This window comes from Furipterus horrens, unplaced genomic scaffold (assembly GCF_987537825.1).
Source record: "Furipterus horrens unplaced genomic scaffold, mFurHor1.1.pri manual_scaffold_10, whole genome shotgun sequence".
Classification (NCBI taxonomy): domain Eukaryota; kingdom Metazoa; phylum Chordata; class Mammalia; order Chiroptera; family Furipteridae; genus Furipterus; species Furipterus horrens.
Genome location: NW_028327180.1, coordinates 17311823 through 17325121, shown reverse-complemented (window position 1 = coordinate 17325121; position 13299 = coordinate 17311823). Strand labels below are relative to the sequence as shown.

The 13299-nt window shown below is 41.2% G+C and overlaps 1 protein-coding gene across 1 annotated transcript in view; it reads left to right on the top strand.

Moving 5' to 3' along the window:
• LRBA (LPS responsive beige-like anchor protein) overlaps window positions 1-13299 on the top strand; it is a 530437-nt gene that overhangs the window by 479389 nt on the left and 37749 nt on the right. The window contains exons 49-51 of the mRNA XM_090287960.1: window positions 4209-4298; window positions 8739-8916; window positions 13185-13247. Coding sequence (XP_090144086.1) covers window positions 4209-4298; window positions 8739-8916; window positions 13185-13247 — 331 coding nt within the window. The remainder of the gene's footprint in view (window positions 1-4208; window positions 4299-8738; window positions 8917-13184; window positions 13248-13299) is intronic.

Genomic DNA, 13299 nt, shown 5'->3' with positions numbered 1-13299 from the left:
AATGACCCACAGACATGGACAATGGGGTGGGACTTGGCTGTGGCCGTGGGGGGTGGAACAGGTGGAGGAGGGCAAAGGGGGAAAAATTGGGACAACTGTAATAGAATAACAATTAAAAATGATTTAATAAAAATAACACGTGGGGCTGAAACTCTCTAGGCAAAGGAGAGTTTATTAAAAACAGTTTAGGCATTTTGTCGAGTTCATTTGGTCACTCTATTACCCATCCAACTTCCTAAACCTTACACCTGTTTGTTTCCTGTGATTTCAGACTTCCCTTTGAAATTTTCTGTTTCTCTATGCAAAGGGCTGAAGCAGAAGGCGAGAGAGTGATAAACAAAGTTACTCGAGGGGCTTTTTAAAGTCCCACATATTCCCCCAGGATTTCTGTCTTGGCCCGTAAGAGACACTGCTTTGGTTAAAAAGAAGAGATTGGTATTTTTCAAAATTTTCCCATCATATTTTTTTTTATAAACAATTGCAAAGCAAGATACGTATTAAGACCAGTTCCATTAAATTCGTATGTATGCAGTAATGTCTGCGTTCCTAGTTTCTCTGTAGTCGGTGGCATTATTGACCACTCTGTCTTCGGAATTCTCATTGTCGATTTCCGTATCACACTGTCCTGCTCCCCGACCCTCAGCTCCCCCTCTCTGCCTTCTTCATTACTTCTTCATATTATACCCTAATATCAGTTTCCTGAGGTTCCACTCTTAAGTCCTTGTGTGTGTGTCTTGTATTCTCTTCCTGGAACTTAACCAGTGGGTTTCAAACTGTGCGCCTAAGATGTCTCAGAATTGTCGCAGAAGCTGCTGAGGAAGCTGATTAAAGCTTCTCCCACCCTCCAAGTAGAACAGCCTTATCTCTCTGTTTTTTATATATTCAAGTTTCATGTAAGATTTCATTTGAAAAAGGAAGTCATGACTGATGCTTAAAGGTACATAGAGCCAGTGAGAGGATAAGATCAGACACCATTGACTTAAATTTTCCTTGTATGAATGACTCCCAGATCAATACCTCTGATCTTTCCTCTAAGAGCCAGCCTTGGGCTTGCTGTGTGCATCGGACCCCCCCCCCCCACGTCGGTGGCTGCCACTATCACTTCAGATTCCGCATCTGACATAAAATGTACTGTCATCCTGCTACCGAGCTCTTCCTCCCTAACAAACTTGTATTTCCATTTATTGCTTTACTTCTCTCTAAAATATGCAAGTTCCAAAGAAAGCGATTTGTTTTGTCTTTTTTCTTTTCTTCATTGCTCCAAGCCTCAGTCTCTAGGACCCGTTGCTTTTTCCTTAGGTCGTGGCGCACATGTCCGCCTCTTTTCTTCCAAGTGCCACAGCTTCATCCTTAGGTTTTAGGGTGCTCTCAGAACCTCCAAAGAGATCTGTCCTTGGCCGCTTCACCCTGCTGGGTAGTTTGAAACCTGAAGCCAGATTTCAGTTTTCTGAAACGGTGTGTTCTTTATTATCAGCATAAACCTCTGGGGCATGGCTTCCTTCCCTGTTCTAGCTGTATTAAATGTCTTCATGCTGAATCCCCACCTAATATAGCATTTTATTTAGCACTTTGTCTGTGCTAGGTACTGTGCTAAGTCCTTTATATGTATTATTTTATTTTTCCAAAGGATTCTATTAGCTCGCCATTCTTATTATCTCTATTTTATAGACGGGGGAACAGATTAGGCTACTTGTCCAAAGTCACGCCTCAGGTAAAGGGTAAAGTCAGGATCAGCACTCTGAACCACCCGACACCACAGGCCAAATGCAGAAGCTGTCTGTTCCCCATCCCTGTTAGAGGGGGAAGGCATGTGGCTGTTGGGCAGGGATCACCAAAGGCAGCGGTCAAGGAAAAGGGCACTGGCTTTGCTAACTGCTCTTACAAGAGACCTAAGGTTTGTAAACTCAGCCAAAAATCTATAGATCATGAAATGACAGTGCTCCCCCTTTCTTCTTTGTGACCACTTCTAGGCTTCAAGCTGCCATTTTGTGATTTTTTTTTTCTTCCTCAACCTCGAAATTGACCTTCTTAATGTTGATCATAAGTTGATTTTACCCTATCAAAAAAGACTTTAGATATAGTTCTTAATGGTCCTAGTGCTTATTCTTCACTTTCTATTGGCCTCTTTTCTTGTTTCTGAAGTCTGGGGCCAGCTTATCCCCCATTGTGTGAAACCAACCCTTGCCTAACTACACTGCTCTACTGATGGTGTCTGAACATACTTTTTTCATGGTAATGATGGTGATGATGATATAGATACCTTATTAATTAATTCATTAGATTGTAAATTCGTAATTTTTGTGCTCAGTCTTGTGCCTACACCCTTCTATAGGAGCTAATAGATACAGAGAAAGGATAGCTTAATGGTTGAGAGTTTGAGATGTAGGATCAAGCAGCTTGGGTGCAGATTGTGAGCCTGCTGTTTAACTACTGTGTGACCTTGGACACAATATTTAAGTTCTTTGTGCATTATTTTCTTTACCTATAAAATGGATATGACAAAGTACTCACATCATACAGTGTAAAGATGAAATGATTATTGTAAATTACTTAGAAAAGTCCCTGGCAAATAGTAAGTACTAAATAAATATTCATTATTGTTATTGTTAGTAACCGTGAATGAATATTTGTTAACTGCATATCGAGGGTCTAATCCGTCCTAAGCATTCTGCTGTGTTTTTACATATGCATCATTTCATCCTTAATATAATCTATGCGGTGGGTATTATAATTATTCACATTTTACAGGAGACAAAATGAAAACTTAGGGAGGTTAAATAACTTACCCTGGATCACATAGCTTATAATTGGTGTCCATTCAGGATTTGAACATGGTCTGTTTGACTTCAGAACCCAAGCTGCTTCCGCCACCCCCTCAGCTTTCACAGAGGTGCTTCCTAACCTTTTCTGCCCAAGCAAGCCACAGAGCATTGCTTGAATTTACTGGACTGACTGTATCAAATGTCATGAAGACATTCTTCAAACACAGAGGCCTTTAACTGCTGTGTTTGTAGTTGATGGACATTGAAGGTACAAACAAATGAATTGCTCATTTCTTGCAAATATGTTGTAAAGAGTTACTAGGGGTTATTCTCATCAAATTAAAAACAAATACTGGATAATGATGTTTTCTTGTTTATGATTTATTAATTGCCTACAGTACTACAGAGCATATAAAAATTGAAGACCTGTATTCTTAGAGGTTAAAAAATAACATGATGAACATATGATTATCTTAGGAATTTGAGAGGTTCTCTTCATCCTGGAAGTTGAGAGCACTGACCATTGTGGAGGCATCAGAGTCATCTTCATATATCTTTGCTTCCTTCTCTCCCATCACACACAATGGAGCATTTCTTCATTCGGCCAATGTAGGGATCCAATGGTGAAGAAGAGACATAAAGTCCTTGCTGTCATGGATCTGTATTTTAGTGAGAGGAAACAAGCATAAACAAGTAAACAAATGAAACAATTAGAGCGAGCACCTGGCACTGAGTCATTTCCCATGATAACGGAGTCATCGGTGATTGGGACGTGAGCATCTGGGTGAGGTGTACAGGGAGAGAGCCTTGCCCAGGGTGCAGGCACACATCTTTCAGAAAGGACACACACATGTTTCTTATGTTTAGTCAGTCTCTGGTTTAACCATCTCATGCTTGGATGCAACATATGGCTTTTACTTTGTTGTTCAGCCACCTAGGTTCAAAGAGACTGTCAACAATAATGCTCTCTCTGTGGCAGAAGTAATAGCATCAAGCCATTCTCACAGGTGCTATGTTTCTTTTTTCCTCCTTTCTCCTTCCCTGGATGAAATGGGGCCTGGAATCAAAGCAACAATGGGTTTTCTCTATACCTGTAAAAGATTAGCTTTAGTCATCAGGGATGATGCAAGCAGGAAGAAAATGCAAGAAAACAGAAATGAAGCCCAAAGGGACAATTTCTGATTGTAATAGCTGGTTTCTGTTTCCTATCACTGAGCGAGATGAGAAAGTTCTGCAGGGTTTGATAGGACCGGCTTCCACGGGACTGCAGGATGACCTCACGCGCCATGCCCTTGCCAGGTGCGTAGCCCCTCTGTGCAGGCCCAGGGCTGGCTTTCAGCCTGAAACAAGCCAGAAGGATGGAATGACATTTTCAGGTGACAGTTGTGGTTCTATTGCCTGTAATTAGCACCTCTTAACCCTCCAACCTGCCCGTGCCTTTTTCAGGCTGTTGAAGCTCAAATCCGGAGTTTTGGACAGACGCCTTCTCAGCTCCTCATAGAGCCCCATCCTCCCAGAGGCTCCGCCATGCAAGCGGTAAGTGCTGCCCTTGCTCCCCTCACTCCCGGCCGGTTGGAGACCATGCTTGACATCCGTAACAGTCTCCCGTTGTGCTTGAGATTCTCTGCCACATCTGGGCCTGTTCTCATGCAGTGCTTGTTAACCTGCTAACAGCCAGCAAAAAACTGTGCATGCTCTCCGGGAGTCTTTGGGAAGGTAACCGTTGCTCCAGTTTTCTGGCATTTCATCAGTTCATGTTTTGTTACGGAATCAAAAGGTTTATGATCGTCACGTATCCTCACTGTGGGATAAAGACTCCAGGCATGGGATTGATTTGTTTTCTGGTTTGAGCCTATGAGTTTCTAGATTCGTTTTGTTGTTTATATTCTTTATCTCCCAATATGCTTTTCAGTTTGGGAATTGTAAAATGAATCCCAATATGTAAGATCTTGTTGCTGAGGGTCAGGGACCTCAGGGAGAAGGAACTGATGGTTAGGTATATACCAAACTACCTGCAACTTAGCGGCATAAATCGGTGATTTATATTTCTCGTGATTCTGAGGCATCTCTTCTGCTCTGCCCACCCTGGCTCCCCCACACACTGCTGTGGGCTGGGCTGAGGCGTCCAGACTGCTTTCCCTCTGGGGTCTTTCATTGTCAAGGACCTTAGCTCAGGCCACTCCCATGGGAGGATCAGGGCTCGGGAAAACACTCCTGCGAGACTCCTGAAGCCCACTTTGGACCCATGCAGCATCATTTACACCACGTTCCATTAGTCAGAGCAAGTCGGAGGCCAGCCCTGAGTCCGCAACAGGGCAGTAGACTCATTCTGCAGAACAATGTGCCGGTCTCCATTTAGCGTTCCTGAAATTACGGGGGTTCCATTTTTCAATGATTAAAAAAAAAAAAAAATCAGTAACAAATACTGAATTGCATGATAAAAGTAATTTATTTAAAGAACAGACTATGGGGTTTTTTTTTTCTTTCTTGAATGGCCCCTCAATGAAACAGGTAGCTCATTACTGTTTTTCAGTTAAGAGTAGAAAATACACAATCTGTTTCCATAAATACAAGGAATAATTTAAGATAGATTCCGATTCCATGTTGTGACTTAGAGGTGGCAGAATTTTGGCAGATACTGGGAAGGAGCAACGCTACAGATAGATTTGGGCTTTTCTACGTCTGGCTCTTTGCTTTTTTCTTTCTCTTCCGTGTCTTTCTTTCTTCTTTGTGTCTTTTTCCTTTTTGCCTTCTGTCACCTTTTTTTCTTCCAAGCCTTTTTAAAAAATTTTAACCATTTTTTCTAGTTATATGAATTGGCCATCATAATAAACTACAAGCATTTTAGAAGTTATTTGCGTTCTCTTTTCCAAGTGTTTTTAAACAAGTGAAATCAGATTGAAATGAGCATCCAGGATAGCTTGAGTGAGCAAAAGACTAACCCAAAAGTGAACAGTTAGCAAGAACAATGGAAGATAATGCCGTACAAATAGTAATAAAATAGTAAGACTGATTTATGTTTGGGGTTTGGAATTAGGTTTAGTAATAGCTTGTCAGTGAGACTCTGGCTGCCGTGCCGCTGGCTGATGGAAGCGCCTGTGCTGCTGCATTGACTTTGTACCTGGGTCACTGCACAGCCTTGGTCGCGGGGCAGCGAGGGGCTCCTACGGCTAAGCCTCTCACCCTGGCCAAGGATTCCTGGGTCATTGGGGCAGATGAGCTCTGCCATCCCGAGGGCAGGAGGGCCCATGTTCCTATGAGGACGGAAGACCGTCTCTCCCATTAGCTTTATCCTCTGCATTGAAAACCTGAACTCCTTTTCAGACATGTGCAAATTGTGCTTTTCTTCTTACGCTGACATGGCTGGGGAAGAGGGTGTGTGAGAAAGAAACCAGAGTTGTCAACAAGTGTGCACAGCCGATCTGGGAAAACTGAGTGAGATTTGGCTAGCCGTTTCCTACTTCTGCCTCAGACTTGGCTCGCAGATGCACTCGGGATTAGGTGAGGGTCTGTTTCTCTAATCCCTGCTTTACCAGCTCACCTACAGCTGTCGCCGGCACGGCAGACCAACCCAGTCTCCTGCGGTGTGCTTTTCCTTATTTCTCGTGCTCCCTATTCCATGTGTGTGAGCCACGGATATGGACGGAGCTTCCAAGAGAGTTTCCTGCTAATGGCCTGCATTGGGAGCTTAAGTCACGAGGGAGTGTGGGAACAGGCTGGAGGGACGGCTGCTTGTAAGCATGCAGAGGGATTTCTGGATACGGTGTCTGTGGCTTCTGTGGACAGTGCCTTGTCCTGCCGTGTGGCTGAGAGCTGGTCTACTAGAGTCACTGTGTAAACAAGACATTGTTGCTACACATTAGAGATTTTTCTGTTGTTTTAAAGGCATAAACATTGGAATCATCCAATTTGAGTCTAATTGTATTTACAATATGAGCTGTTAAGCTCAAAAATATGTATCAACTTCCTTGCAGTGAGACTTTGTGATGTATGTTATACTCTGACTTTGTCAGAGGTTATAAATTGACTTTAGTAAATATTATTTAAAAAACTACATAATTGAAAAATGAAGCCTGGTAATCTGAAATGACATTCATTTCCTCTCCCAGGACTTCTTCATCGCCAGCGTTGTTTGATGTTGCTCATTGTTTCTCGTTTTTACCCAATTTCCCAGAATTCCTTAAAACTGTGTAAAAGGTCCTTCGTATGACATAGATTACTTATTGATATCAGAGGTTTTAAAAATAAAAGGCACAAGTGTTTATTGTTTTTACTGCCATTCAGATAAGCTCCCCATCAGCCATCAATGCACCCCATCCCCACATACGCATGCGTGCGCGCCCGGGCGCGCGCACACACACACGCACGACATAGCAGAAATTAAAGCCACCTCGTGCTGCGTTAAGTGCATGAGCCATAATATACACCAGGTGTAGTAATTAGCAGGCACACGAAGGCTGCCTATTTGTCTGGTTTTGCTGCTGTTGCTGTATCCCCCTGTGTTTTCACACCATCAGATAGTCGGATTTAATTGAGGCCACATCAGATGAGGCATTACTGACACCTTTAATTGAATGAGCATCCGGGGAGGATTAACTCATAATATTGATTGGCTTTTAGCCACTTGCTCAGAAGGGTGTCTGGGTAGCTTATTAGTTGCCTTTATTTACACCTTTATGCAAAGAGTGCAAATAGGAATTCTTAGTGCAATATGTTTTTCTAAGTACTCTTAATAACTTTTTTAAAAGGACTGATAATAAAAATGCAAATATATTTAATTTCTTATTAGCAGTTCTGAATAAATACGTGTTAAATATATGTGCTTGCACACATTTATGTATACCTGGTGTTTCGAAATATGGCAGTAGGAAAGCAGCCAGAAGCATTTCATCAAAGTGTTTCAGTTCTGAACGATACTAATCAGCTATTAGAAAATAGACACGGTAGAAGGGAATTGCTGAAAATGAACAGTGCAATTACTGTATGGTAGCATTCTACCACAAAGTATAAATAAAGCCAGTAAATCGGAATGGGGTTTATATGTGTCTTGGATTATGACGTATGGGTTATAGGAATGTTCTAAATCCTTAGCAGTCTTCAGGATTTATTTTGTTGCTAGTTATTAGGACAGTGTTTTGTGCAGCATTTTTAATTTCTGCTTTTTCAAAAGAGAAATGAAAGGTCTTATGCTTTTTTTACCAAGAGGGACAAAGGGCATCTAGGTATTTCTCGTTATTCTTAGCTAGAGCAGAAAACACTATTTGCATTATAATAGGATGGTGTTTATGACTTGGAACACTATATAAATATATTGTTTTTGCAAGTATATTTAATTATGCATTGCTTTGAAACACCTTTATAATTAAGTTTGTGTATTACATTTGTAAGTTATTTCTCTACTGAAATAATACCTGCATGTTGTATAATTATTGTGTATAAATATATTTGTTTTAATTATCTCTTTATTTAGTTGTCAAAATCTTCATGCTAACGCAACATGGTTTTGATGATCTTTGGAAATTACCTTGGCTTGCCTTTGTGCTTATTGCCTAGTCTCATTATTTTTTATTTATTTATTTTTGTACTTGACACATAATAGCAATCCGAATGGTTTGACGCGATCCCCAATACTTTGCCTATTTAGAATCTAAATCAAGTCATTCTTTTAGTTCTTCATGGGCCTGGGGTGGGCAATGGAGCCAATAAAATTTATTGATTTTTAAAGTGTTTCTGTTAACGTATTATTCTCCAGTCACCAAAAAATTCAACTAATGACATACATGAAAACGAGCAAATCCTAATTGCTGTCTCTATGAGCCTTTCTGCGCACTCTGCTCTCTACTGCATCTTGGGTTAACATGGTCTTCCTCTTCTTGTCCTGTGCCCTCTCTCCTTCCTGTCTTCCTTTGTCTTTGTCTTTTCCTTCTTGTGTATTTGGGTCTTGTCATGCCCACTCAATAGTATCTCCTCCTGCAGAGTCCATTGATGTTCACAGACCAAGCCCAGCAAGATGTTATCATGGTCCTAAAGTTCCCTTCCAACTCCCCTGTCACTCACGTGGCAGCCAACACCCAGCCTGGTCTGACGACTCCTGCTGTGATCACAGTCACTGCCAACAGGCTGTTTGCTGTGAACAAGTGGCACAACCTTCCCGGTGAGTAAAGAAGCATCATTCTGGAAGGCATGATAACAGGTGGACACTGTAAATGAAGATATTGTAATAGCGACTTAAATATCTCAGCAGTTAAACTTTTTAGTTTTCAAGCATTAGTCTGAATCAAAATGTTTAATAATTTGGAAGACTTAAAGAAGTTCCATATGAGGCACATAATACAAATGTTAAAGCATAAACATTTCTTTGGCATCTGGCATTTGTCCTTATTCTTAGGAGATAAATATTATTTCTAACATAATACTTTAATATAATGATATTCTATATTATGTGCACAGATAGTATGTATTTCTTTATCATGTGTTCCCTTTTTTCCACTTACTTACTCGGTGCATATTTCCAGTTGTCTGCTGTGTGCCTTTGGTCCATGGCATGTGGTATTGTTGTGGGTGATAGAGAAAAGAATACTTAAATTTTCTTGTCAAAACGCTGTAAAATCAAAAGTTCATTCTCTTCTTTCAGCAAGTATGGAATAGTTATGGTGACTACTGGCAACATACTGAAATAACCATTAGAATCATAAACCATCAAAGTATAAATAGACCTGAGAGTTCATCGATCCCAGGCCCACGTTTTACCAAGGAAGGCCCTGGGCCCCAAGGAGCTTGCCTGGCTCAGGATCACGTATGGCCAGTCAGTGGCAGAGCCAGGTTTGAACCTACATTTTCTGACTCAGATTTTATGACCACCCCTCTGTGATTTATAGCCTGTCATTAGAATAGGAATGTTAGGATCTGGATTCAGCGCTGTTCTTTTTGGCCACTAGTTAGAAATTCTTTTTTTAAGAAGGAAAATCTTTTAAAGTCATGGAAATTATAGGCTTCTTCCCCCCAAGCCATTGTTTTAGGTGGGACGTTCTTAAAAACAGATTTTAATAGTCTGTTAAATTGTCATTAAATTTGTAAAGTGTGCATAAAGCACTGCTTATTATAATACCTGAAATGGTTACAAAAATATAAATTTTTGAACAATGGCCTCATTCCAAGTTTAATGAAAGAGTTTTTAGAAAGGTACCCATGATGAAGAATCTGTTGGTATCAGAATTTATTAGCTATAACCATTTTCTGGCCAGTAGAAATGAAATAAATGCCAATATTTGATTAGAAAATAGATTTCAGAAAAGGCGGAGAAGGTTAAAATTGAGGCAGGCATATAATGTCTGTATTATTAGGTCTTTTAATTCCTTTTTCTTGAAGTGAATTTATTTTGCAGAGGTAAATGTACATGCAAACGATATGTTTTGGAACTAAAGATTATAATTTGATGAACAAATTTTTTTTTTTTGGATTCTCTAATTGCCATTTGTTAGAAGAAGAACATGCTGATGGTGTGTTTTATCTGTACACTAGAGGATTTGCCTACTCTGTGTGCCATTACCCTGAGAGCGTGACAGAAGCCCCAGTGCGTGTGACGCAGGGCCACCACGAGGCTTATCCTGGGTGGCTGTTAGTGGCGGCTCTGAGAACTTGTTCATTTAAACAGTGGCACCATATGTGAGCTGAGACAAACCTTTCATCCGCCAGAAGTCCCTGATCACTTTCTGCCCCCTCTTTGCTTTAGGTTAGCAAAGAGCTGGGCAGCAACTGCGCTGGCCCAGCCAAAGCCCTGCTAGCTCTACCGCTGAGACTCAGTTTGTTGAGCACACTTGCCAAGCGCTGATGACTGAGCTACTGACACTCCCCTTTGGAGCAGGCGCATCTTCCCAGCTGGAAAGCTGGTTTCCCCCAGGACTTGGTTGTCAGGTGTCCTTTTATCTACTTCCAACTTTCTATAGATAGGGCAAGTGATTCAGGGGCAGCGTCCCTGTGCTGACCACCACTGATGGGGCGCCCACTGTCCCCAGCCCAGGAGCACCTTTCTGTGAGACAGGAAAGAGCTTGGGGACCGCCTGTGTTGTGCCGATTCTTTGCCTAACATTCTCCCCAGTGAGGCTGCTTTGTACCTGTACCTTGTCTCACCAGTGTTTCTGTCCCCACCCTCTGGCGTTACAGTGTCACCCAGCAGCTCTTCACTGGATAAATGCAAAGAATGGTAACGCAATAACCCCACTGTGCTCTCCAGTTCTGAGCTGTGCCTACACCTACACCTAAAATCATTATTACATCCGTGCCTCACTGCAGGTGTATTTACCTGCATCTGGTCCCTCGTCCTATCCTGTACTGCCTTTGCCTGTCAGAATGCTTTGATTGAAAGCAAATGTCAAAAAACTCCTAACAGTTTTTCTTCAATGAATATCCAATTTATGTTACACTTTTTTCTTCTTCTTCTTTTTTTTTGTGTGTGGTTTAGATTATGGTTCTTTTCTGAGAGTCTGTGATTTCAATTGTTCATTAGACAGCTAGCTCCTGTCATTTATTTCAATCATGCCTGAGTCCTGATTTAGGGGAAAAAAAAAGATCTTTACCCTTTTTTCTCATTCAAAAGCTTTTGCAGAAACTCCAGGGAGGGAAAAGGAAGGTAATGTTTATAGAGCATATTCTAGGTTCTCAACACTGTTTTAGTCACTTGAACAACCTTACGATGTAGCTTCTGTATTTAGGTTGAACCATATGAAATTGCCTTTTTTAATCACGCAGAGTGTCAGTTATTGGTCATTTAATTTGGTTTAAGCTAATGAACCTACCTACCCCATTTTACAGGTCAGGAAACTGAAACACAGAGACTCCATAACTTGCCTAAGGTCACACAGGCCGGCTGTGGCAGGACTGGGCTTTGGGGCCTCACCAAAGATAGTTAACAGAACCTCTTTCGCTGACAGTTTGGTTTTAATGTTTCTATGAGCCCAGATTCTCCAGAAGTAGCAAAGAATTCTCAAGGTGTCAGTGCTGGTTGGCGCTGGTGCACTGGAAGTAGCTGGCACTGTTGGGTGAATCAGAGTCAGTGGTCCATTCTCACTGACCATTCCCTGTCGGTGCCCTGTGACTTCTTTACTGGCCAGGCCAGTCATCAGCAAAGAGACTACCCGCAGTACAAAAGAGTGAGCCCTTTGACTTCCTTTCATCAGCTGCTTTAATGTCTTATTAATACTCAGCTATAATTTTTAGTGCTGATATTGTACTTACTCAGTTATTTTATCTTCCAAACATCCTTGAAAAGTTAGTGTTTACTAATGGGAAATGGTGACATAAAAAAATTGAATGTCTAATGAACTCATTGGAATGTACTCTGTGTTTCTTTCCAGCCCCTCAAGGACAGTCAGGAAGAGTTCCTAAAATCGGACGGTATTAAGCAGAGCTCTTATACCGACCAGGCAGTTTAAGTGCTTAAGAGTCTATAAAAGGCAGATACTGTCCAGGATGAATGGCTGAGTCATTTGGGGAAAATCATTTGGAAAAGGGCCCAGAATTTAATTGTCAGAATTATAAAGCTGAAAAGATCATCTATGCCCTACCCTTCATTTTTGGGTTTATGAGCTGCCCAAGGTTGCATAGCCGGCCGCTAGCGGCACACCTTCTCTCCACCTACAGACCTCCCCTGTCACAGGGGAGCAGCCTTTGCGGCTCTTCTCAATGACAAAGTAAGCGTGCCTGGCTCTTTAGAACCATTTTGAGAATTAAGCTATTCTTAGTATGGATTGATTTTTGTTACGCATTTGCTTCTCAGGGTATTTCTAAACAGAAACCATGGAAATATTAAATATTAATAAAACTTAAAAAAAAAACAAACCTCAAACCTTTAGGAAAATATTTCAGTCAAATGCATTTAACTGAAGCATTTATCTGCAGATAGCTTTCTTTATTTTTATTCAAACTTTCAATTGATTGATTTTAAGTGATGGATGAAACATTAAATGTTCCCTGACTTAGAGCCTTCCCTTTCTCCATCATAAATTGACGTTTTTGTGGAGCCTTTGTGCTACAGCATTCAAAACTGCCTTTTAAAGAAGTAACAAAAAAACCGTATTTGCTACAGTCAGCAGATGGTTGTCACATTTTGTTTTCAGTGCGCTTTACCACTTAATTTTGTTTTGTTGCAGCATCAGAGGTTGCCAGTCAAGCATCTGCTATAGCTTATGGCCCAGGACTGGAGCCTCTGCTGATGGCACAGGTTCAGCACGGCGCTCATCTAAAATAAATGTTGCATAAGCTAGCCAGAAAGCCACCTGGATTATTTTTTTCTTTAAATTTCACTAAACCGTATGAGAGGTTTGGGGGTTGGAAACAATTGTACATAAGATTTGACTTATGCATTTTCGTTTAGTTTATATATGAAAACTAATGCTTTTTTAAAAAATCTTTTGTGAATTCCAGCTCATCAAGGTGCTGTACAAGACCAGCCATACCAGCTGCCAGTGGAAATCGATCCTCTCATAGGTCTGTCACTTCCTTCTCTCTTTGCGATTCATTAAGCTCTGTATGGTGGCCC